The sequence below is a fragment of the Elephas maximus genome, chromosome 1 (genome assembly GCF_024166365.1).
Source record: "Elephas maximus indicus isolate mEleMax1 chromosome 1, mEleMax1 primary haplotype, whole genome shotgun sequence".
Lineage (NCBI taxonomy): Eukaryota > Metazoa > Chordata > Mammalia > Proboscidea > Elephantidae > Elephas > Elephas maximus.
Genome location: NC_064819.1, coordinates 199657778 through 199684168, shown reverse-complemented (window position 1 = coordinate 199684168; position 26391 = coordinate 199657778). Strand labels below are relative to the sequence as shown.

At 38.5% G+C, this 26391-nt stretch overlaps 1 protein-coding gene across 13 annotated transcripts in view; it reads left to right on the top strand.

Annotated features, from left to right (window-relative positions):
* Window positions 1–26391, top strand: part of EPB41L2 (erythrocyte membrane protein band 4.1 like 2) — a 276802-nt gene that overhangs the window by 187454 nt on the left and 62957 nt on the right. For all 13 annotated transcript variants that reach the window (XM_049900692.1, XM_049900708.1, XM_049900685.1 and 10 more), the window contains 4 exons: window positions 14693–14735; window positions 20399–20474; window positions 24058–24276; window positions 25871–25958. In XM_049900692.1, the coding sequence (XP_049756649.1) occupies window positions 14693–14735; window positions 20399–20474; window positions 24058–24276; window positions 25871–25958 (426 nt within the window). The remainder of the gene's footprint in view (window positions 1–14692; window positions 14736–20398; window positions 20475–24057; window positions 24277–25870; window positions 25959–26391) is intronic.

The window sequence follows — 26391 nt, the reverse complement described above, 5'->3', positions numbered from 1 at the left end:
GCCTGGGTTTCTGGATGGATAAAGGTGCCATTCGGTGAGAAGGGAAGTAGGATTGGATTGAGGGGAGCAGGGGATATCACGAGTGCAGTTTAGATATGCTGAGTTTTAGGTCAAATAACAACTTCCAGAAAAAGCAAGTGAATAAATGAATTTAATTTTGTATATGCCTTACTTAAAGAATGGCAGCTAGCATGGAACACAATACCCCAGGTATAATCTGTCTTAACATTACAGAGTACAGTCAGGTAGTTTTATTTCCTGATGGGAATATCATATTTATATCGAGACTTGAGTCAGACATACTTATTTAAAACTTACCTCTTTTTAGAAGAACCTGAGGTGGCTTTTACCATAAAAATAATCCAAATAAAATAAAAAATAACTATTAATAGTGTGGAGTCCTGGTCGCACAGTGGTTAAGAGCTCATCTGCTAACCAAAAGTTCTGTAGCTTGAATCTATCAGTCGCTCCTTGGAAACCCTATGGGGCAGTTCTACTCTGTTCTGTTGAGTCACTATGAGTTGGAATTGACTCAACCACAATGGGGTTTTGGGAATATTAATAACTAATCATTTTGAGGTGCTTGCTCTGTACTTAGAAACCCTGGTGGTATAGTGGTTAAGAGCTATGGCTGCTAGCCAAAAGACTGGCAGTTCAAATCCACCAGGCACTGCTTGGAAACCCTATGGGGCAGTTCTACTCTGTCCTACAGTGTTGCTCTGAGTGGAATCCACTCAATGGCAACGGGTTTGGGGTTTTTTTTGTTGGTTTGTTTACTCTGTGCTAGGTGCTGTCTAAGCACTTTATGTGTATTATTTCATATATTCCTAAGAAAAATCCTAAAAAGTAGGTATTGTTATCAACCACATTTTATAGGTGCAGAAACTGAGGCATGAAGAAGTTCAATAATTCACGCAAGGGGACCTGGGCAACGAATGCTTGAGATAAGATTCCAGTCCAGGCAAAATAGAAAGAAAATAGATTTTAGGGAAAAATGGAATAGTTCTGAACTTTCTGTTAATCATGGTAAAAAGGGGCACACTATTTCATAGCTATCATAACCAGAAATGTAAAAGCATACCATCATACTTTACAGGAATTTTTCATGTTATTGTATTCTGAAAGCCATCTTCCACATGGGGTATTAATTGGCTGTGTCCCTAGTATCAGTTTTGCGGTTGATGTTTTTATAATGGCATCACTAAAGTTATTGATGGTGGTTCTGTGAGGGTCTGTGCCAGTGATTCTTAAGAAGGACTTTTTCCTTCATGATAGAATTACCTAGTGAACAGTTTTACAACTAGAAATCCTATTTACCTCTCTCCTGTTCCCATTGTCCCCAAATACATGTGTGTACACACACACAAATAACACACTGACACCTACCGTTACTGGGCATGCCATGATTTCTCCCTTCCACTTAAAAAAACACTGCCATGGCAAGTTATTGTTATCAGGAGGGATATTTCATATTTCTCAGCTATGTTGGGGCAGAAAATAGATTGTTAACCTTGTGATCAGGCTAATGTTATCCAAGTGTATAGACTGCCAGTAACATCACTCAATCTAAAGATAGAGTGTAATATACCCTGCCCTAAATACCAACTGGATACTTATTAGGGGCTGGATCGGAGCACTCTGAAGTTTTACTGTCCAACAAGGGACTATGTATGTTGTTATATAAAGGCAGATTCATGAATTCTGGAAATGGTATGAGCAGTTTAGCATTGATATTCTGTTCTAGAAGTGAAGAATGTGACCAGTGTCCTGAGTGTGGGCAGGGAAGGAACATTCTGCCCAGAAGAAAGGTAATGGCTCCAGCATGAATGATCATGACGTGCATGAAGAATTTTAAGTTTGAAAGAGCTGAGGATGTGGCGGCTTCAGGATCTCTGTGTAGGAGGGATTTATGAGCAGTAGTTCCTCACTGTTTTAACAGTACATTTTTAAAATTTAGATCATGGGTTAATTTGGAGTGACTTTGTGGGCCATGCTGATGGAGATTATGGCAAAGCAGCTGGAATGATAGGCAAAGATCATTTTTTGGAATGCCTTAGAATACTAAAGGATCTAGATTTTTATCCTGATGTGTGAAGGGTTTTAAATAGGAAGTGTTGTGGTTAGACTTACATTTCAGAAAGAGTAATCATTACTGGTGTGGAGAGAGATTATAGAGGGCTGAGACCAGAGGCAGGAAGTTCAGGAGACTATTGAAGTCTAGTCTGGAGCTGATGCAAACTAGGGCAGTGGCATTAGCGGTAAAAAGGGAAGGACAGAGATACTGAGTAGGTAATATCTGCAGAATTTTGAGACTCAGGTATGAAGGTGAAGAGGGATTGAGGAGTAGTCCAAAGTTTCAAGCTTGGGTAGCTTGTTGGAAAACTTTACCCAAGCCTTGAAGGGGAGGAGCAGAAGTTTGGGGAGGTTAGGGGCAGAGATTGATTTTAATTTTGTCAAGTTGGAGATGCTTGTACGCTCTTGGCTAGATGATGTAGGAATTGGGAGTGGGGGAGGAGGTAGGTGACAGCCGAAGAAAGTTTAATAGTAAAGAATTTGAGAGTATATAAGTTATATAAACCGACTGAAAGAGATCCAAATTTATGCCTATTCCAAAGAAAGGTGATCCAACAGAAAATGGAAATTATTGAACAATATCATTAATATCAAACACAAGTAAAATTTTGCTGAAGATGATTCAAAAGTGGCTGCAGCAGTACATTCAAAGGGAACTCCCAGAAATTCAAGCCGGATTCAGAAGAGGATGCGGAATGAGGGATATCATTGCTGATGTCAGATGGATCCTTGCTGAAAACAGAGAATACCAGAAAGATGTTTAACTGTGTTTTATTGATTATGCAAACATATTCGACTCTGTGGATCATAGCAAATTACAGATAACATTGTTGTCATGGATTGAATTTGTCTGCCAAAAATGTCTGTCAACTTGGCTAGGTCATGATTCCCGTATTGTGTGATTGTCTACCAGTTTGTCATCTGATGTGGTTTCCCAATGTGTGGTAAATTCTATCGCTATGATGCCATAAGATGGATTGGTGGCAGTTACATTGATGAGATCTACAAGATTAGTTAGTGTCTTAGGCCAATCTCTTTTGTGATATAAAAGGGAGAAGCGAGCAGACAGACAAGGGACCTCATACCACCAAGAAAGCAGTGCTGGGAGCACAGGGAGTTATTTGGATCTGGGGTTCCTGCATGGAGAGGCTCCTAGTCTGGGGAAGATTGATGACAAGGACCTTTCTCTAGAGCTGAGAGAGAAAGCCTTTCCCTGGAGTGGATGCCCTGAATTTGGACTTTTAACCTACTAAACTGTGAAAAAATAAATTTCTCTTTGTTAAAGCCATCCGCTTGAGGTATTTCTGTTATAGCAGCACTAGATGACTAAGACAATTGTGCAGAATGGGAATTTCATAACACTTAATTGTGCTCATGAGGAACTTGTACATAGATCAAGAAGCATTCGTTCAAATAGAACAAGGGAATACTGCATGTTTTAAAGCCAGGAAAGGTGTACGTCAGGGTTGTATCCTTTCACTATATTATTCAATCTGTATGCTGAGCAGATAATCCTAGAAGCTGGACTATATGAAGAGGAATGCAGCATTAGGATTGGAGGAAGACTCATTAACAACCTGCGTTATGTAGATGACACAGCCTTACTTGCTCAAAGTGAAGAGGACTTGAAGCACTTACTGATGAAGATTAAAGACCACAGCCTTCAGTGTGGATTACACCTTAACAAAAAGAAAACAAAAATCTTCACAACTGGACCAGTGAGCAACATCATGATAAATGGAGAGAATGTTGAATTTGTCAAGGATTTCATTTTACTTGGACCCACAGTCAACACCTATGGAAGCAGCAGTCAAGAAATCAAAAGACGCATTGCATTGGGCAAATCTGCTGTAAAAGATCTCTTTAAAGTATTAAAAAGCAGAGATGTCACCTTGAAGACTAAGGTGCAACTGACCCAAATCCATGGTGTTTTCGGTTGCCTCATATACATGTGAAAACTGGACAATGAATAAGGAAGATCGAAGAAACGATGCCTTTGAATTATTGTGTTGGCAAAGAATATTGAATATACCATGGAATGCCAAAAGAACGAACAAATCTGTCTTGAAGGAAGTATAGCCATAATGCTCCTTAGAATCAGGGACGATGAGACTTTGGCTCAGGTACGTTAGACATGTTATCAGGGGGGATCAATCCCTGAAGAAGGGCATTATGCTTGGTGAAGAAGAAGGTCAGTGAACGAGAGGAAGACTCTCAATGAAATGGGTTGACACAGTGGCTGCAACAATGGACCCAAGCATAACAACGATTGTGCGGATGGTACAGGGCTGGGCAATGCTTTGTACTGTTGTACAGAGGGTCACCATGAGTCGGAGTCAACTCGACGGCACTTAACAACAACAATATATAAATTATTATTTAAAGAAATGTGGCTATGAAGAGAAGGACAGATGAGAGGGTGATAGCTGGAAGGTATAGACTGGAGCTGTCTAATAGAACCTTCTGCAATGATGGAAATATTCTAAGCCTACACTGCTCAGTAAGACAGCCAGTAGCCACATGTAGCTGTTGATCACTTGAAATGTGGCTAGTGTGATCAAGGATGTAAATTTAAATTTGATTTAATTGTAACTAATTTAAATTTAAATAGCCTCATGTAACTGGTGGCTATCATATTGGACAATGCAGAGTTTACTGAAGGCTTTGTGGTTAACTGATTTGTTTAGATGGGGATAATTTTGACTTTGGCTATGGGGAAGCCCTAAGAGAGAATGAGGTTGAAGAGAGAGGAGAGTGATGATGATGGAAGGTTCTAGAATCATAAAGAGGCTTATTCTTGAATAAAGAGTGCAGCCTCATCCCGAGTCTGTAGGTAGCAAGAGATAAGGAGTGGTACAGTTGTAAATAAATCTGAGTTGAGCAAAGTGCAGCCTAAAATCTCTGAAATAGAGGGTAAAATTATTTGCTTAATCTAGGGTAGCAGTGGTGACCAAGAGAGGCAGCCACCCAACGACAGTATGTGAATAGCTATTGATATACAGCTGAGATTGGGGATCATAAAATTGTGGGGGCAACAGAATATATATGTGTTTTTCTCTAATTGCCATCAAAAGTCTGGAGATAATAATTGAAAAATTAGTTATTAGATCTCAGTTGGATATGTTCATAGTGGTTGTGGTGAGAGGACAAAGTATTGAGAAAAGTGGAGGTGCTCATGAGGTGGTCATGAAAGTGATTACTTGCAGAATTATAGGAAGGAAAATAATTAAAGCTGAAATTGAATGACTGTCTGGGAGAAAAAATGGCTGTGGCCAAGGGATGTAAATGCAAAGAAGTTGAATAGCCAATACAGTTAGGAATAAATGGGTAGAAAATTTAGGAAAGGAAGTGATTGAATCTGAGAATAGGATGATGATGTCTAATGAGGTGGAGAACTCTGTGTGATAAGACTCAGAGCTTGGCCATGGAAGGTGATGGCTGAAGTTAAGGAGAGTTTAAGGTCATTAAGGCAGAAAATACTAAGATAAGGATAGGTTTGGATGGGTTTTCAATAGGATTCTCACTGATGAAAGATAATGCTAAATAAGGAAGTCATAATACCATATTTTACATTGTAGCTTCCCTTTTGAAATATAAGCTGAAAATGCCCACAAAATTAGGCACACACTATATCTAGACTTGAACTCTAGAACTTTGGGGAAATGAAAAGTAGGATGTCCTTTCTGAGACATTCACTTTTCAGAAAACAAATACTCAAATGTGATTAGCAGTGTATTTAATCATTCATATATATAATTTAATTTGCTTTCATAAATTTTATATTGTATAAAATTTTATTCTCTCATACTTACATAGAGAAAATCCAATCGTCAAGATATCTAGACAAAAGAACTCTTAGAACTTCAAATATAGATTTGTGTGGTGTCCTATTTTTTCCAGAGAAAACTATTATTATTCTCCTAACTTAGCTTAATTAGTCCTGCTTTGTTTGAAACCCATGCAGTTTAAATAGGATATTTTTTAGGATACAGGAATGTAAGCTGCTTTCTTTTTCATTCTGAGTATTATCTGTACTTACAGAAATTACGGTCACTTATCCTTTCAATATGTTGTAAAGTGAAGGTAAAGCAAAGCCACAGTTATTTGGTATGAAAATTTTCCATGGAGAGAGAATCTTAACTTTCTCTTGATGTTAGCATAGTATTGTGTCTCTTATGGTTGAGACACTAAATTGGAAGCCTTTCAATTACCTTTCAGTATGAAAATCTGTCATTGTTAGTGTTATAACTTTTTAATGTCTCTGAGAACTCTTAAGTAAACTTTACTGTGGAAAATGTTGTTAAAGATATGTGGAATTAAGCAACATGTTACTCTTTTATATATGGAATTCCAAGCCCATATAGTTCTTGTATTCCTGTCTGCATGAAACCATCATTAAGAGCTTTGGACTCTCTTTAAAGGGAAAAATATTGTCTTGAATTTTTGATGTTAATAGGGTTTGGCATTGGCCCAGGGATTATAATGTCATTTTGCTGCAAGCCATATTGAAAAGAGGAGCCTGTTAGAAGTGTAGCTGATATCCACAGCTACGCTAACTTTATGAAAATTAATTAAAGTGTCTAGATAGCCAGACCATTTCCCCCAGAAACTAGACCTAAAGACTCAAATATTAAACGGTTAATCATATATAAAATATTCTTTAACAAAATTCTGTATTTAGTCCAATTAAACCTTATAATACTATGGATTTAGTTAAATGAGGACTTGAATCACATTCTCCCAGATGTATAGTGAGTGAATGTTTCATTATAACTAGAAGGCCTGTAACTTTTCTGCTAACACCGGCATTATGGTAGAGTTCTTTTAGATCAAAGGTCTGTTAGACCTAATTTAGGCAAATTATATTAAAGGGATCTGTTTCAGTGCTATACATTCCTAAGGGAAAATGCTGATTTTAGACAGAACTACTTTTATACTTTTAACATTTGGTATCACATCCTAGGCTGGGTTGAATTTCTTAATTTCTCCTACCCGACCAAATTGGCAAGCACCAAAAATGAGTGCGGAAGGCATGACTAGACATTTTGAAAAACTTCTAATGCTAGGATCTTAGGGTCCAGCCCTGCAGAGAATTAGACAATACAGAATTTTTTGGGGGGAGGGAAGGAAGAAGAAGATGAATTTTTGTGACTGTGTCTTGAGCTGTTATCTGGGTAATGTCTTCAGGGCCCTGCAGTAGACAGCCACACACTCAGACTGCTGATAGGATACTGCTGGTTGATGACTGTAGTTGCTCAGGTGAAAGTCGTTAGCAAGTGGCCTACATAGCCGGTCTTGGCATTCTTTGGTGCAGTTGCCGAATGTGATGAATAGGAGTTCAAAGAAAGATACTGGTGCTTATCAACCTTAATACTTAGATATGGGAATATGGAAGTAGTGCCCTGCTAGGGCTTTCTGTAGGAAGCTGTCGGTGAGTAGTATGTTTACCCAGTGAAGGTTGAGTGTCTCCCTGATAAGCCAATTTAAAGGGCTTGAAAAATGTCTACTTACATTTGACTTAGGGAGCCCTGTTAGTGCAGTGGTTACAATGCTTGGCCGCAAACTGAAAGATCAGCGTTTTGAACCCACCAGCCGCTCTGTGGGAGAAAGATGTGGCAGTCTGTTTCTTTAAAGGTGTACAGCCTTGGAATCTCTATGGGGCAGTTCTACTCTGTCCTATGGGGTCCCCACGAGTCAAAATCGACTTGACGGCAGTGGGTTTGGTTTTACATTTGACTTTCACAAAAGACAGGCGTTGCAACATAGAAAGCGATGTAGGGCTATGCTACTCAAAGGGTGGTCCAAGGACCCAGCATCACTGGTACTACCTAGAAGCCTGTTAGAAATGAAGAATTTCAGGTCCTCACCACAGGTCTGCTGAATTTGAATCTACAGTTTGACTAGCTCTTCAGGTGATTTATATATACCTTTAAAGTTTACAAAGCACTGATCTAGCAGTTAAGATTTTGTTTTCTTGAGGTTGCAGAGAGAATTATAGGGGCTTTTGATGTCATGAAATTAAGAAGTTTATTTTAATTACTTTAAGAATTTGTTTAGTGTTTATTTGTAAGTGATAATGCAGGTAATATATTTTCTTCTTAGTAGACTTTCTTTTTAGAGCAGTTTTAGATTTACAGAAAAATTGTGCAGAAAGTACCCACCTCCCCTGCATATCATTTCTCCTGTTAACATCTTGCATCATATTTCTTTTAAAAATCATACTAATTTTTAAATTTTTACTTATAAATTTATAGCCTTAGTAAAATTGTATCCTGCCGCGATCTAAAGACTCATTAACGTTAATTAATCAAATAAAAACAAATCTAATAAAAATAATCTGTGGCCATTGAAGATATCAAGCAACAAGGAGGTGCCAATTGGCAGGTATTATTTTAGTACTTATGGGTTGCCAAACACTGTCGAGCACTGTTGCTGTTAGTGGCCCTTGAGTTGGCTTCCACTCATGGTGACTTTAACAGAAGTAAACATTGTCTAGTCCTGTGCCATCTTCATGATAATATTTGAGGCCATTGTTGTGACTGTTGTGTCAGTCCATCTCATGAAGCGTTTCCCTCATTTTTCCTGACCCTCTACTAAATGTGATGTCCTTTTCTAGCTATTGACCTTTCCTGAGGATGTGTTCATAGAAAGCGAGACAAAGTCTTGCCATCCTTGCTCCTAAGGAGCATTCTGGTTGTTATTTCTTCTATGACTGATTTGTTTGTTTTGCTGGCAGACTATGGTGTATTCAGTATTCTTCAGCAACACCACAGTTTGAATGCATCAGTTCTTCTTTGGTCTTCCTTTTTCATTGTCCAACTTTTGCATGCATATAAGACGATTGAAAAGACCATGGCTTGCGTCAGGCACACGTAAGTCATTAAAATGATATCTTTGCTTCTTTAAGATTTTAAAGAGGTCTTTTGCAGCAGATTTGCCCAATGAATGTTGTTTGAGTTTTTGGCTGCTCCTTCTATGGATGGTGATTGTTGATCCAAGTAAAATGAAAATCATTTACGACTTCAGCGTTTTCTCCATTTATTGTGATGTTGTTTATCTGTCCACCAAGCATGGTGGAAGAGCTGAATGGCTGGGATACATGATTGTTCTTTGGAGGTGGCAGAAGATGATATTGCTTCAACCATCCTCCTCTTTGTGCAGAGAGGAGGCCTTTGGTTGCCCTTTGTAGCAGGCATCTATATCAACTGTCACACTTGTAAAACTGGAGATTCGGATGGGTCTTTCTGGGCCTTTGTGACCAGCAGTTTCCCCTCCATGCTCTTCTTTCTCTGTGTTAATGTTCTGAGGGATTTTTTTTCCTTTCATCTTCGGTTTGAGACCCTTAGTCTCTGATTGAGCTTTTCTTGCTGTGGTTGTTAAATCCTAGGATAAAAATGCCACAGTTCTGACCCTCCTCTGACAGTCTGGTGAATTCTATGGGCTGTTTCTCGGAATGGTGAGGGCTGGAAGCTGAATGGTATGCTTTTCTCATTCTTAGCTGGGTCATTTGTGAGCCAGCTGTTTCATGGGCAGCAGCTTCAGGGTGGGGAAGCTGAATGCCAGGGTCTTTTCTGAGGGGAGAATTGGAATGGCTCACTAACACAGCACTCAAGGTACCATTAGCGGGTCCTACTGGTCCTTCACATCAGTAGCCCATGCAGCTGGGATGCTAGTGATATAAAACTAGACCAGGCTCTGGAGGTTCTTTATTGAGAGGCTTGAATATAACTAGTCTTAGAGCAGAGCCACGCACACCTTGGACCCTTGCTGCGCTGAGTGCAGACCATGAATGTGCAGTGAAATCCACAGGGGTCCATGCAGCTCGGCTTTCAAAAAAAAAAAGTATCCTGTTATTACTTTTTTAATACTGTAAGTTAATGATCTATTATATCATCTCAGTATATTTTTAAGACAGTAAGTTATTAATGTTTTCTGCACAAGTGTTTTAACTATTCGCTGTATATGTCTGAATAAAATTCTGTTTAAGCACAAGTATAAGATTGTTTCGGATACTTGTTAGATTAAGTAAAATTCATTTATTTTGAAGTCAGTTCTTTGAATCAGTTTACTGTATCTCAAAAAATGAACTTATCCTTGTCCTATATTAGTAAGGGTAAAGCTAAGTGAACTTTCATAATGGCTTGAGGATAAAACCAAAACCCAAAACTGTTGCCATTGAATCGATTCCAACTTATAGTGACCCTATAGGGCAGTAGAACTGCCTCATAAGGTTTCCAGGGAGTGGCTAGTAGATTCAAACTGCCGACCTTTTGGTTAACAGCCGAGCTCTTAATCACTGCACCACCAGGGCTTGAGGATGTTGTTGTTAGGTGCCGTTGAGTCGGTTCTGACTCATAGCAACCCTATGCACGACAGAACGAAACACTGCCCGCTCCTGTGCCATCCTTACAATCGTTGTTATGCTTGAGCTCATTGTTGCAGCCACTGTGTCAGTACACCTTGTTGAGGGTCTTCCTCTTTTCCGCTGACCCTGTACTCTGCAAAGCATGATGTCCTTCTCCAGGGACTCATCCCTCCTGACAACACAGCCAAAATATGTAAGACCCGGGCTTGCCATCCTTGCCTCTAAGGAGCATCCTGGCTGCACTTCTTCCAAGGCAGATCTGATCATTCTTTGGTCCACGGTATATTCAATATTCTTCACCCACACCACAATTCAAAGGCGTTAACTCTTCTTCGGTCTTCCTTATTCATTGTCCAGCTTTCACATGCATAAGATGCAATTGAAAATAACCATGGCTTGGTTCAGGTGCACGTTAGTCTTCAGGGTGACATCTTTGCTCTTCACCACTTTAAAGAGGTCCTTTGCAGCAGATTTACCCAATGCAATGTGTCTTTTGATTTCTTGACTTGCTTCCATAGCTGTTGATTGTGGATCCAAGTAAGATGAAATCCTTGACAACTTCAGTCTTTTCTCTGTTTATCATGATGTTGCTTATTGGTCCAGTTGTGAGGAATTTTGTTTTCCTTATGTTGAGGTGCAATCCATACTGAAGGCTGTGGTCTTTGATCTTCATTAGTAAGTGCTTCAAGTCCTCTTCACTTTCAGCAAGCAAGGTTGTGTCATCTTCATAATGCAAGTTGTTAATGAGTCTTCCTCCAATCCTGATGCCCTGTACTTCTTCATATAGTCCAGCTTCTCAGATTATTTGCTCAGCATACAGATTGAATAGGTTTGGTGAAAGAATACAACCCTGACGCACACCTTTCCTGACTTTAAACCAATCAGTCACCCCTTGTTCTGTACGAACAACTGCCTCTTGATCTATGTACAGGTTCCTCATGAGCGCAATTAAGTGTTCTGGAATTCCCATTGTTCGCAATGTTATCCATAATTTGTTACGATCCACACAGTCGAATGCCTTTGCACAGTCAATAAAACACAGGTATACATCCTTCTGGTATTTTCTGCTTTCAGCCAGGATCCATCTGACATCAGCAATGATATCCCAGTTTCCACATCTTCTTCTGAAACCGGCCTGAATTTCTAGCAGTTCCCTGTCAATATACTGCTGCAGCCGTTTTTGAATGATCTTCAGCAAAGTTTTGCTTGTATATGATATTAATGATATTGTTCTATAATTCCCACATTCGGTTGGATCACCTTTCTTGGGAATAGACATAAATATGGATGTCTTCCAGTCAGTTGGCCAGGAAGCTGTCTTCCATATTTTTTGGCATAGACGAGTGAGCGCCTCCAGCGCTGCATCTGTTTGTTGAAACATCTCAATTGATATTCCATCAATTCCTGGAACCTTGTTTTTTGCCAGTGCCTTCAGAGCAGCTTGGACTTCTTCCTTCAGTACCATCGGTTCCTGATCATATGCCACCTCTTTATATGGTTGAACATCGACTTATTCTTTTTGATACAATGACTGTGTCTATTCCTTCCATCTTCTTTTGATGCTTCTGTGTCATTTAATATTTTCCCCATGGAATCCTTCACTATTGCAACTGGAGGCTTGAGTTTTTTTCTTCAGTTCTTTCAGCTTGACAAACACCGAACATGTTCTTTCCTTTTGGTTTTCCGTCTCCAGCTCTTTGCACATGTCATTATAATACTTTGTCTTCTTGAGCCACCCTTTGAAATCTTCTGTTCATTTCTTTTACTTCATCAATTCTTCCTTTTGCTTTAGCTGCTCGACGTTATAGAGCAAGTTTCAGAGTCTCCTCTGATATCCACCTTGGTCTTTTCTTTCGTTCCTGTCTTTTCAATGACCACTTGCTTGCTTCATGGATGATGTCCTTGATGTCATTCCACAACTCGTCTCGTCTTCGGTCATTCATGTTCAATGTGTCAAATCTATTCTTAATATGGTCTCTAAATTCAGGTGGGATAAAAAAAAAAAAAAATTTTTTTTTTTTTTTTTATACTCAAAGTCATATTTTGGCTCTCATGGATGTCCTCTGATTTTCTTCAGTTTCAGCTTGAACTTGAATATGAGCAATTCATGGTCTGTTCCACAGTGGGCCCCTGGCCTTGTTCTGACTGACGATATTGAGCTTTTCCATGGTGTCTTTCCGCAGATGTAGTCATTTTGATTTCTTCATGTTCCATCTGGTGAAGTCCATGTGTATAAAAAAAGTCGCCGTTTATGTTGGTGAAAGAAGGTATTTGCAGTGAAGAAATTGTTGGTCTTGCAAAATTCTATCATTCGCTCTCCAGCATTGTTTCTGTCACCAAGGCCATATTTTCCAACTACTGATCCTTCTTTGTTTCCAACTTTCACATTCCAATCACCAGTAATTATCAGTGCATCTTGATTGCATGTTTGATCAATTTCAGACTGCAGCAGCTGATAAGAATCTTCTAGTTCTTCATCTTTGGCCCTAGTCGTTGGTGGATAAAGTTGAATAATAGTTGTATTTACTGGTCTTCCTTGTAGGCGTATGGATATTATCCTCTCACTGACAGCATTGTACTTCAGGATAGATCTTGAAATGCTCTTTTTGATGATGAATGCAACACCATTCCCCTTCATATTGTCATTCCCAGCATAGTAAACTATATGATTGTCCGATTCAAAATGTCCAGTACTAGTCCGTTTTAGCTCACTAATGCCTAGGATTTGACGATTACGTTCCATTTCATTTTTGATGATTTCCAATGTTCCTAGATTCATACATCGTACATTCTGGATTCTGATTATTCATGGATGTTTGCAGCTGTTTCTTCTCATTTTGAGTCGTGCCACATCAGCAAATGAAGGTCCCGAAAGCTATACTCCATCCACGTCATTAAGGTCGACTCTACTTTGAGGAGGCAACTCTTCCCCAGTCATCTTTTGAGTGCCTTCCAACCTGGGGGGCTCATCTTCCAGCACTGTATCAGACAGTGTTCCGCTGCTATTCATAAGGTTTTCACTGGCTAATGCTTTTCAGAAGTAGACTGCCGGGTCGTTCTTCCTAGTCTGTCTTAGTCTGGAAGCTCAGCTGGAGTTTGTCCTCCTTGGGTGACCCTGCTGGTATCTGAATACTGGTGGCATAGCTTCCAGCACCACAGCAACACACAAGCCCCCACAGTATGAGAAACTGACAGACACATGGAGGGCTTGAGGATAGGTTGGGAGACATATAAAAAAAAAAAAATCCGTGTATGCATATGTATACACACATACACATATATACATATATAACATACATACATATATATGTATTACACATATGGGGGGAGGGGGCATGGGCTTTTTGCGTATAGCTTTTATGACAAATATTTAATGCCCTTATGTGGTTTGAACCTCGTGGTTCCGACGTGGTCTTTTTTGCTTTAAGATGGTATAATGGTTTCCTAGGGAAAAAAAAAAGCAAAACTTTTTTTCATGGTAGCTTTTTCAAAGAACAAAAATTAGGGCAGAAGTGAAAGGGAGACTTTATGATTATGTTTGACTTCCAGGTTGGAATGAAGTTAAAAAAGAAAGGCTAGGAAGGAAAATGGCAGCTCCAATCTGAATGACTTATGAAGTTAAGTCCTCTTATAAAAAAAAAAAAAAATTTTTTTTTTTTTTTTATATAGCAGGGAAAAAGAAGGCTTAAGAAGGAGGAGGGGTTGCCATTAGTAGAGGAGATACTTGTATCTGATTGGGGGTTTGTATGTTTTTAGCCAGTAGTTTCCAATTTACATTTTACCCTTGATGAGTATGAGCCACTTAAATAAGACTGAGCTCTTATTTCTTATTTCATTGTCTATGCTGCCTGGTATACTAGTAGATGTTCAGTAAATAGTGTACAAATCTTGGTGCATACTCAGAGATGGATGTTTAGGGGCTGTGCTGAGAATTCTACCACAGAAAAATCTATGTGTAGGCATGTTATGTCTCATAATTTGGATAAATGTTTGATTTCAGATCCAAGAGAGTGAGGCCCAGGAGACCAACCTTAAAAGTGTTTGAATATTTTATTTATAAAACACAACACACACAGATTTAAAAAATCAAAACTTAGCCTAGTGGAATTCTAATTAATAGCTGAAACCTGCTTTGAATAGGACTTTATTAAAATATATTTACATGTGAATATAAACTGTACTGATTAGGACTCTGGAGTGTGTCTTATAGGTTAAATAACCTTTTTTTGTTTTGTTTTGTTTTACCCTCTACAGAACTGGCTAGATCCTGCAAAAGAAATAAAGAGACAGCTGCGAAGTGAGTATTTAAATAAGCATACTTTGAAGTTAAGTTAATCTTTACATTCATCAATTTCCATCTTTAATAAAATTCATAGAAATGTAGACTAAATAGAATAAGTGCTAAGATTGTGATAGAATGAACATTTCTATTTTGCATTTATATTATAAGTTAAGAATGCTAGTCATTCTTGTATAGAATCATGACTTTATTTTGTACGTTTCTTTGGGGACTCCTGTTGGTCAGGAGGTTCTAGAGTCACAATCCTAAACATTCCCTCACAATGTCTACCTATGAAGTAACATAGGTGACCTTTTTTTTTATTCTGAGAAAAGAAGGAAGAGCTGCTTTTCTGTAAATTTCACTTTTTATGAATATTTTACTTTAGGTAGACCTGTTACTATCGCTTTTTCCTCCATATTTTGGACACGAATAAATAATTAGTAAGCATATGTCTGGCTCCAGAGACATACACGTATACGGTTTGGTAGATGTACTGGAGTGAGGAGTCTGGCGGTGAAAAGCGTGTAGAGCAATTTTTTCAGTTCTCTGAGGTCTCTGCCTTCACATTTGTTCAATAGTCCAAGGCCACTTTATGTGTTCTTCGAGTTTGGATTTGTAGGTAGGCTTGCTTGCCCCTCTCTTCTGGTTTCCCACTTGTCCTCATTTGTAGAATCCCAAAATGACTCAAGTGTTACACACTCACCAGCTTCAGTTCCCTCTTCAGGTTCTGCCTCTGGAGGTTGCCTTGCCTCTGGCTGATAATCTGTGGCAAGAAATATCACCACAGAGAAATTTCTGATAGGGATCTGGACACTTGATTCATGGCAGGGTCTATGAATGACTGAAGCAGAAAAGGTGGGGAGCCAAGAGCAGCTGGAATTTTTAGACAAGGTGACAAGCATCTGAAGGGTGGTAAATTCATAACAGCCCTTCTGCACTTTGGGCCTCAGAGCTGACCGAGGAGAAACCATATCCTCGTGTGCCAGGCTGCAAAATGCTCTTTGTACTGTTGATTTCATTTTCCTAATTATTATTCCTAGCATCAAGGCACTAGAACAAATCTATACTTTCCCTTCTCTTCTTTTCTATCTACTGTCTCTCATTTTAGTTTCTCAACATTTCTTTGTCCTTTGAATTAACAATATTTTTGGTAGCGTTTCCATCCTTTTCCCCCTTCCTCTTCTCTCTCTCTTTTTTTAATTTTTATTCTGAGAATATTTTTTCCCATTCCCTCTCCTTATACACTCATTTTTGTTTTTTAATGTCGCAGATCAGAGTGACCAACTTTCTTGGTTTGCCGAGAACTAAGGAGTTTCCTGGGATAAAACTGGATCAATCCCAGGCAAACTTGTTGGTGACCCTACCTTTGACTATGTTCCCTGGCTCCCCATGGTTCCCTCCTTCCTTTGCCCCCTTAAACTAGTACGAGCCGTGCTTGCACCCTTGTTTGTTTTCTCTCTCTCTCGAAAAAGAAAAAGGAATAAGTAGACAGAGATACATTATGCTCACATATAGAGGAAACTATACCAGAAAGTTTTGGAACTTTTTCCTTTGTCTCTTCCACAGTTGTGACATGCTCTGCATGAATGCATGAATTTAAAAAGATAGAGATGCTTGTTTCTTACACTGTCTCTGAAACCTGATCTGTCAAGTGACCCAATCCATTGAGAGAACAGGATAACCTCTGAAAGATGCTCAATAATCCATTGAGTTGTTTTCTATGGTTTTGTTTTGGTTCTTGTGCCATTCATTTCGAAGTCATGGGGAATTCCTAACTTTGGGAAGGCAGAATTCTTGCTGATTCTGAATTACATTTCTATGTTTTGATTATTCATGAAGTTATTTTAGACTTTTCACTTGTGGTTTGGCAAGTGGGATAACAGTAATAAGTAGTATTTGACTTTTTCAAACTTTTGAAGGCAGGCCTTTAAATGACGTTCCTGTGCTGTCATGATCATGAAAGCAGGCTGAGGAAATAAAGTTTAGCTGTTGTATTTACCTGTCTCTTTCTGCTAGTGTTAAAATGGGCTAAATAAAGAACTGCTTGTTTTATCTTAGCCTAGACTCTGCTATGATTTTGTTTTTTTTCCAGCTAATAGCCAATTAATAAAGGTAAATATTAATCTTTTTTTGAGTTAGTTATGACAGATAACAATCTAATATCCCTGTTTTAAATTTGCCTTAAAATCTTTATGTCCTCATATGTACAAAAATAAGACCACACACATACACACACGCACACTATATATGACAGGGTAGAACTGTCCCACCCTAGGCTATACTCTTTACAGGAGCAGGTCCCCAGGTCTTCTACGTAGCAGCTGGTGAGTTCTAACTGCCGACTTTTCAGTTTCAGTTAGCTAATGCACCCGCACACACACACACACACACACCCCTGTAAAACAGTTCAATAAACTATGGAATATACATATATTCCATAGTTTTTTTTAATTTTGTTTTGCCAGTTCAACTGTAAAAAGTTGTATGGAATATATTTATATGCCATAGTCTTTTTTTTTTTTTTTTGGCCAGGTGTACAACTTATTATTTTTTGCAGGCATACAACTTGTTGACTGCAGTTACAATAATCGGCTGTGCAACTTTACTCTCAATCAGTGGAATCTGTCCATCACTGTTACCACCTCTGTTTCCCCCTCCCTCCTTCCCCGGTAACCACTAATATATTTTTTTCTCTGTGCATTTGCCTTTTCATGTAAGCGAGGTTATACAATATTTGTCCTTTTGTGACTGACTGATTTCACTCAGCATAACGTCTTCAAGCTCTGTGCATATTGTACCATGGATCAAGACTTTGTTTCTTCTCCTGGTTAAGTAGCAGTCCATTGTATATATGTACCACATTTTGCTTATCTGTTTGTCTGCAGGTGGGCATTTAGGTTGTTTCCATCTTCTGGCTATTGTGAATAGTGCTGCAGTGAACATTGATGTGTATAAGTCTCTGTTTGAGGGTCTGCTTTCAAGTCTTTTGGGTATATACTTAGGAGTGGAGTTGCTGGGTGGTATGGTAGTTCTGTTTTTAGTTTTTCGAGGAACCTCCACATTGTTTTCCACAATGGCTGTACCATTTTGCATTCCCACCAGCCATGGTTAAAGGTTCCAGTTCCCTTGCATCCTTACTAACATTTGTTATTTTCTGGGTTTTTTTTTTTTTCCCCTGTCTTAACCATCCTAGTGAGAGTGAAATAGTATTAATAGTATTTTCTTGTGGTTTTGATTTGCATCTCTGATGGCTAGTGACGTTGACCATCTTTTCATGTGTTTGGTGGCCATTTCAATGTTCTCTTTGGTGAGAGGTCTATTCAAGTCCTTTGTCCATTTTATGATTGAGTTGTCTTTTTTTTCTTAAGTTGTTGAAATTTCATATGTATTTTGGTTATTAGATTCTAGTTGAGTGTATGGTTTCTGAAGATTTTCTCCCAGTCTGTAGCTTGTCTTTGCACTTTTTTGGTAAAGTCTTTTGATGAATAAAAGTTTTTCATTTTTATGAGGTGCAATTTATTTATTTTGTCTTTTGCTTTTGTTATTATATTAGGTAATCCATTGTTGAAAGCATTGCCCCCACTGCATTTTCTTCTAAGAATTTTATGATTTTAGTTTGCACATATAGGTCCTTAATTCCATTTTGAATTTGTTTTTGTGTATGGTGTGAGGCAATGGATCCTGTGTAATTTTTCTGCAGGTGGAAATCCAGTTTTCCCAACACCATTTATTGAAGAGACCCCTCTTTACCCATTGAATGGTTTAGCACCCTTGTCAAAAATCAGTTGACCGTAGATGTGTAGTTTATTTCTCTACACTCAATTCTGTTCCACTGGTCTTTGTGTCTATTGTTATACCAGTACCAGGCTGTTTGATTACTGTAGCTGTATAATATGTTTTAGCATCCAGAAGTATGGTTTTAAAGGAGCCCTCCTACTTTGTTCTTCCACAGTTGTTATTGTTGTTAGTTGCTGTCACATTTATTCTGACTCATGGCAGCCCCATATCTGCAGAGTATAACTGCTCCATAGGTTTTCAAGGCTGTGAGATTTTGGAAGTAGATCGCCAGGCATGTTTTCTGAGACACCTCTGGGTGGGTTTGAACTGCCAACCTTTTGGCTAGTTAAAAGGGCTTTTTCTGTAGCTAGGTAAAAATTATAATAATAATATATAAATAAATTAAAATTTTAATTATGATTCAGGCCTATGGGCAGTATTGGTGCATTTTAACGATTTTAGTAATTGGAAATATCACCTTAAATGTGTTTGTTTTATTAGAAACTTACCTATGTGATAATATCCAGGCAAGCATTGTGACCTAGAAAACAAGTAAGCAGGGAGGCATTTGAGAAATAATAATGGGATACAAGGCACTGAAATCAACCCCAAAGCCCACTCTTCAGACAAAGATTAAACAGGTCTATAAAACAAAAATAATACATGCAAGGAATTTGCTTCTTAGTTCAATCAGATACAGAAGACCAAATGGGCAGCTCCTGTCCAAAAGCAGGATGAGAAGGCAGGAAGGGACAGGAACTGGTCGAATGGACACAGGAAACCTGAGGTGGAGAGGGGGAGTGTGCTGTAACATTGGTAGGGATTGCAGCTAATGTTGCAAAAACAGTATGTTTATGAATTTTTGAATGAGACATTAACTTGAGCTGTAAACTTTCACCTAAAGCACAATTCAAACGAAAATGGGATACAAGGAAGTTTTTCTTCAAGTCCATAAATTTCTGATCTCCTGAGGCCTTCATATATGTGTAGAGTAAAATAACTTCACACAGCGCACACACACATGTGTACATTTTCCTTTAGAAATAAGAATACTATGCACTTTGAGGAAAACTCTGAATTTAGGGAGTGGAATTCTTTGAATCTCTTTTAGGTGACTAATACCTGCCCTTTTCCCATATTTTTGTCGTATTGTTTTGATTTAATAAAGCCACCTAAAGCATAACATAACAAACATTTGTTAAATATTTAATGTGTAAATAGCAGTATTTTAACTTTTAGTAAGTCATTTATGACATTGTTTTTTTCATATATTAATTCTTTATGGCACAACAGAGCAAAGTATGTTTTATAGAAGTATACTTACACCTACTCTGTAAAACCTGGGAAATAATTTTATTGTCCTAAAGTATTGTGGAGTTTGACCACACTCTCCCTACCTTGAGATCTCCTTCAACAATTCCTTCAAATAGCCCATTAACCATTTTCAGAATGGGTATTATGATCACTTGATCATTACCCTCCTTCCGCCAACAGTATAGAAATCCTAAAACGCTTTTTTTGGTTTTTGAAGAATGGAGAGCTTGTGGTACTTGAAAGTCCTGTGGTTAAAACAAATCTTATCTTAGAACCATTATGTATAAGTTATATTAACATATTTGCGTTATGGATCACCACAGAAAACATTTGCTGAAGTTCCAGTAAATGTTTATAAAAAAGTGCACGTATTATTTTTTCATAGTGAGATATTTATAGAACTGATTTTTATTCCTTTTGTTTTTGTCTTGTAAATGATACCACTTTTCTTTAATTAAAATACATTTCTCTAAACCACCTTACAGTGGGATTAGCCTGAATTGTTCGCATATTGACCTCCAGGTTTGATCAAGATAAATGGGCATTCTGTTGGTTGGATAACTAGCCATCATATTTAATAATTACAGATCTTCCCTGGCTGTTCACCTTTAATGTGAAGTTTTATCCTCCTGATCCCTCTCAGCTGACTGAAGATATCACCAGGTACTTTGTATTTGTATTGAAGAATGAGCCTTTACTCATAGCTTTCATTTATTTCTGTGCTCCGGGAGAATGGTGTTAATTTCAGGATTAAAAACCAAAGCAATTTTTTATAAGCTAAATTTTAGAAAGTGTCTTTGCAAATGGGTACTCCCAAATAGAAATGTTGCCAATTAAAAAAAAAAATCTATACACTTTTCTTTTTTCTTTCTTAATTTCTCCATTTATATTCAAGTAGTGGATTATTTTTAAAAATTATATCGCTAGCAACTTTGTTTCTGTGTTATACTTTAAAAAATAACTGATATTAAACATTTCAGATTTTAATAATAGGATATTTTTATTGTGTAACATGCATGTGCCTGTGTACTAGTCTCATATTGCAAAGATGATTTAAGGATTGAAAAGTGAAATTATTTTAAAATGTAAATTGAACCCTGCCACAAACAAAACACAAGAAGCAAACTAATGAGGTAGCATTACTTGTTTTGGATTTCATACATAGATTTTCTTATTTCCATCTCCTGATTGATAGGTTGTCTGGGCTATAGGAACATAGGTTTAAATTGTAAGTAAAGGATTCAATTCAGGAGGAAGAGAGCATTTACTGATATGGAGAGTACATGAGTATTTGAATGGTAGCCGAGGGATATTGTGAATCAACAAGTACCTTGATATTTTAGTCCTATTAGACTGGGTACGAGTGACAGGATTTCTTAGTTTAGGTGAGAATAGGTATATAGAATAATTTTTAAATGTTTTTAAAAAGATTATTTGTATGGCCACGGAAAACTGTGCTGCAGTGTAAGTACTTTCAGAAAACTAGAGGGCCTTGCAAAAGATTCTGCATATCTGTGGCTCCTGTGCCTTTGATGCTCCCTGCTAGGGTAGTTTCCTTGTCAGACTTCAGTTTGTACAGATGTCTTAACATGCTTTAAAAGTGCATGTTATCCATGCGTAAACTAGGGAAGATGGGGATTTCTTTCCAAGATTGGATTAGTGGCAAGTCTTTATTTTTCTTTTATTATTTGTTGCTGAATAGGGATGTACTGATACTAATTAAGCTCTGATTCAATTAGCTTCACCTAGTAAATAATAAATAGTGGCTTTTGTAACTGCACAGCGAGCAGTTTGGAGCATAAAACCTGATAGGTTGGTGTGTATAGGACACAGCTTTACTGCAGGAGTGCCTTTGAGCAATGGATGTAATTGGGGCTTTGAGACCCAACGCCCTCTCTGTACATACACTCCCCTGTGTGGTAATTTGTTTGGGGGATTATAATCCTTTGGTGATTGCAGCTTTATAGTACCAGTAAGTTCTTTTGGCTTTTCTTATAAACAAGGCTTAAATAGCCACCTCGTTTGTGGTGGGAGGAATTATATAGTCTGAACTAACTACAGGCCTCAGTGGTGCAGCCTGAGATCAGCCACCTGCCTGTACTTGTGGCCTGCCAGCCTAAATGGCTTGATTAAAATTTTCACGAAGACTTGAGTGAACATTTAGAAGGCGTGGTAGAATTGGAGCAGAGCAGTAACACTACTCAGAATAATGTTTGAAGAATGCTTTTTCTTGCTGTGTGAAGATGGAGTTGGGAGATTTGGAAGCTCTTGCAATTTTAGTTTGAAGTTTCTAGAGCATAAACTTAGGCCTTGGAAACAGAAAAGTACCAGTGGGAAAAGTAGAGACAATGATATAGAAAGAAGCAACAAGATTTTAATGATAGGCAGAATCTTTGCGGTAGGTCTTAAAAGAGCTACAAAATATAGCGAACTAGCACCGTTATCTGATTATACTTAGAGAATTTACGGATAGCCTGGAATTGTAGTTGAAACACAGTTTTCTAAAGTAATTGCAGATATGCTCATGTTGTTCTAGGGGATGAAGAAATAATCCCCTTTATGCAAATGCATGAAAATACCCAGATTGTAGTGATAGTGAGAAGACTTTGATCCCCTCAGAAAATTACTGAGCACTTGCCACATGGCAAGTACTTTGCTAACTGTGGGACTTCAACGGTCTATTTAGAGCCCTTGCCCTGTCTGACTGTAGGTTTGAGCAGTGATTCAGGTGTAAGCCAACTAGGTGATGGCTGAAACCATGTGCTGGCATGCATCCTCAGACCCAGCAAGGAAGGCCTAGATCCGAAACCATACTTCCCTTTGAATGTGGCCAGTAAAGAGCAAGAGGTGGATGGGCCCTGAAGCTTGGGCTAGGCAATAACGCCCACAGGAAGAAGGCGGCCAGCTGCCATTGGGGATGGCAGTCTTTAGAAGATCCTCAGAACGAGGGCACTTTTAGTTGGGAGGGGATTGGTGGTAACCTTAACAAGTGGTTAAATTTGAGAGTAGAAATGAGGTTTCAAAATGTCACAAAGAGAGTAAATAGCAGAACAAAAGAATCCTCTTGGAATATAAATAACATGTTTCTACAGTTTCACCAGGAAGTGGAAAACAGAAGTGCTTTTATAATTGCAGTAAGCCACTTGGAACATTGAATAATAATAGTAACTATTAGCTAATAATAATTATAATAGTAATAGTAATTATTATGAAAAGTAAAACATCGCCATCCAGTTGATTCCAACTCATAGTGACCCTATAGGACAGAGTAGAACTGCCCCATAGGGTTTCCAAGGAGCAGCTGGTGGATTCAAACTGCCCACCTTCTTCTTAGCAGCTGAAAGTTAAACTGATGTGCCACCAGGGCTCCAATTATTATTATAGCTACCTATTACTGATTCCTGGGCACCATGCCAGGTATTTTATTTATATTTAATTTTATGCTCATCTTCCTAGGGAGGTGGAACTCTTCCCATTTTACAGGTGAGGAATTGGCCTTACACAAGTATGTTAACTTGCCTAAGCCTACATAGAGTGAATCAGCTCTTCCTGACTCTGAAGCCCATGCGTTCTGTACTGTACTGCACTAGCTGCCTTTCTAGATGGGGGTAAGTGGGCAAGTAAGGGCTTCCAAAAGTTAAGATTACTTACAGTTGTTAAAGAAGAAATCAATATGAAAAAGGTAGTGAGAATAAGGCGCAGGTGTCCTTATCTTTTCTTGTTACTCTCCTGGGGGACATGCTAATTTTTATTACAGTTTTAAATCCAAGGAGACAGAGTTTATTTGGTTGGAATGTTTACCTTCAGTCACAAAGCTCTTTATTGTAGTAATAACAGACCAGGTATTACCAGAGCCCTGGTGGCTTAGTGGTTAGGTGTTCAGCTGTTAACCAAAAGGGTAAGCAGTTTGAATCCACCATCCACTACTTGGAAACCCTGTAGTGCAGTTGTGCTCTGTCCTATAGGGTCGCTACGAGTTGGAATCCACTTGACAGCAATGGGGGTTTTTATTACCAGAGCAGCAATTTGGCATTTCCATTCTATTAGTTCTCTAGACTCAGCTTCTTTAGAGAAGCCACAAGGTTAGGAGTCCAAGGAGCAAGGTGGAGCTTCTTATTAGAGAAGACTTGTTTTTGCTATGGGATATTAAGAAAGCCTATATTGTGGATTTTTTTTCAAAGAAATATTAGGACTCAATTATGAGTGTTACTATCTTAACTAATTGTTCTCCCCCTGCTGCTCACAGATACTTCCTGTGCCTTCAGCTCCGGCAGGACATTGCCTCTGGCCGCCTGCCCTGCTCCTTTGTGACTCACGCCCTCCTGGGATCCTACACACTGCAGGCTGAACTCGGGGACTATGACCCAGAGGAGCATAGCCCTGATGTCGTCAGTGACTTCCAGTTTGCCCCAACACAGACTAAGGAGCTTGAAGAGAAGGTGGCAGAACTACATAAAACCCACAGGTCTGTTGATTTGCTTACTGGAGAGACAATGGCTGTGAAAACCTTACACAGCTCCTCTTATAACACTTGCTGGGAGTTCCTAGGTGGCACAAACGGTTAAGTGCTCAACTACTAGCCAAAAGATTGATGATTCAGACCCACCCAGAGGCACCTCGGAAGACAGGCCTGGTGATCTGCTTCTGAAAGGTCACAGCCTTGAAAACCCTGTGAAGCAGTTCTACTTACATGGGGTGACCATGAGTTGGACTCAACAGCAGCTGCCAACAACATAACAGATGATGCTAGACATTTGAGCATAGTTTATGGGATTATCCAGTTTGTCCTTTTGGAGCATCACCTGGTACTGATCAAGACAATCTGCAGCCCCAAGATACCCTTTCATTGTTTTTGTAAACTACACTCATGGGAATAAATGTTTTTATTTAATAAAAATTTATTTTTCCCTATGGTATCTCCCCCCCCTACCCCCAATCCTATTCTTTAATAAACACATGAACATACTTAGCTGGCATTTACGTAATATTTCTTCTGCCTTTTAATTGTTTTTTATGACCATATTTGATAAGAAAGCCTGGGAAGATGACGAGGCATCAGGATTTGAATCAGAAATGTGGGTAGTGATGGGCGTAGGAGTAGTTATTGAAACATATAGGTGGCTACACTGTCCACGGAAGATTGCCTTTTAGTTTAGCTAAGGATTATATAAATTACTTAAATATTGTATTGTACTTGGAAAGCTCTTATATCTATGTGGAAATAGTGAATTTTGGAACACAAGTTTTTAAAACTCCTGCAAAATTATATTATTTGAAAACAGCTACAAAATTATAATTGTACCATACTGCAAAATTGAAATTTTATAAAATTTTGACTTAAAATGATTTGAAAGGAACATTCAGGGATTAGAAGTTTTAAAACAGTCCACGTTCACTGACTTTCTTTAAAATAAAAATAAATAAATAAATGCAGCATTTAGCTCTATTTTCTTACAAACTTTATTCCAATTCTATTCAACACACATTTACTGTATAAATCTGCTTTGAAATATCAGGGGCTCAAATGCCATGGAGAATATGAAAATTAATGGGACAAGCTTAAAATTTTAGTTAAGGATACGGATATGAATGGAAATAAATGTAGTATACACAGAATGCAATATGTTTCGTTGATCAAAGCTGTAAAAGCCAGCACCGGTAATTCTGATCTTTATTTGCTCAATCTTAGTGGAAAATAAAATTAAAGACTTAAGTATTCATCTCAGAACAATGAAATCACAGTTTTGTTCTCAGTTAAATTACGCTGTACCCATTGTTGCTGTGGCTTTTTGCCCCAGTAGAAAAAAAAAATCAATAAGAACTTATCTTCTTAAGATAGCGTAAGGGTGGAGGTGTACATCTTTGCAGTTAACAATTAGAGGATCTCGTGAGAAAAATGCTAGAGGTTAACAATTGAGTCTTCTTATTGGTTTCCTACTTTTCCATAAATTTAGTTGGGTTACTCCCTCTACCCCAAGCTCTCCATGCTTACACCCCACCTCCATTTTGGCCACAGTTGCATCTACTAATAGTATAATATTGTTTCTTTTGGTTCACAGGGGCTTATCTCCAGCACAAGCTGATTCTCAGTTCTTAGAAAATGCGAAGAGGCTCTCCATGTATGGTGTTGACCTGCACCATGCCAAGGTACTATAAATATAACAGTGGATGAGGCCTTGTTCCAGTCTGTTGACTGGAGTTTTGAGAGGACTCCAGTTTCTCAATAGCCTAGTTCATTTTTGGGAAAAAGCTACTCATCTCACTTGAGGATCTCTGTAGTATTTCTTTGGTGACTAATTGGTAGAGTTTACAGTTGGGGGAAGGACCACTTGTTCTCTCTCAACTTCATTCTTCTCTTCCCAAACTTTTTATATAATATGTTTTCGTATACTTGTCTGAAGACTCACCTCGTCAGTCTTTCTTAGGATCCATTCTTTATTCCTTATCCTGAGTCCCAACTTCTGCTATGCCAATTACTGCCTCCGTACCGGCCTCCTCTCCCCACCCCGCCCATGTCTTGGGAGAGGGGAGCAGAGCCTAGCAACCATAAAGGGCAAAAGTGATATGAATCTGAACACCT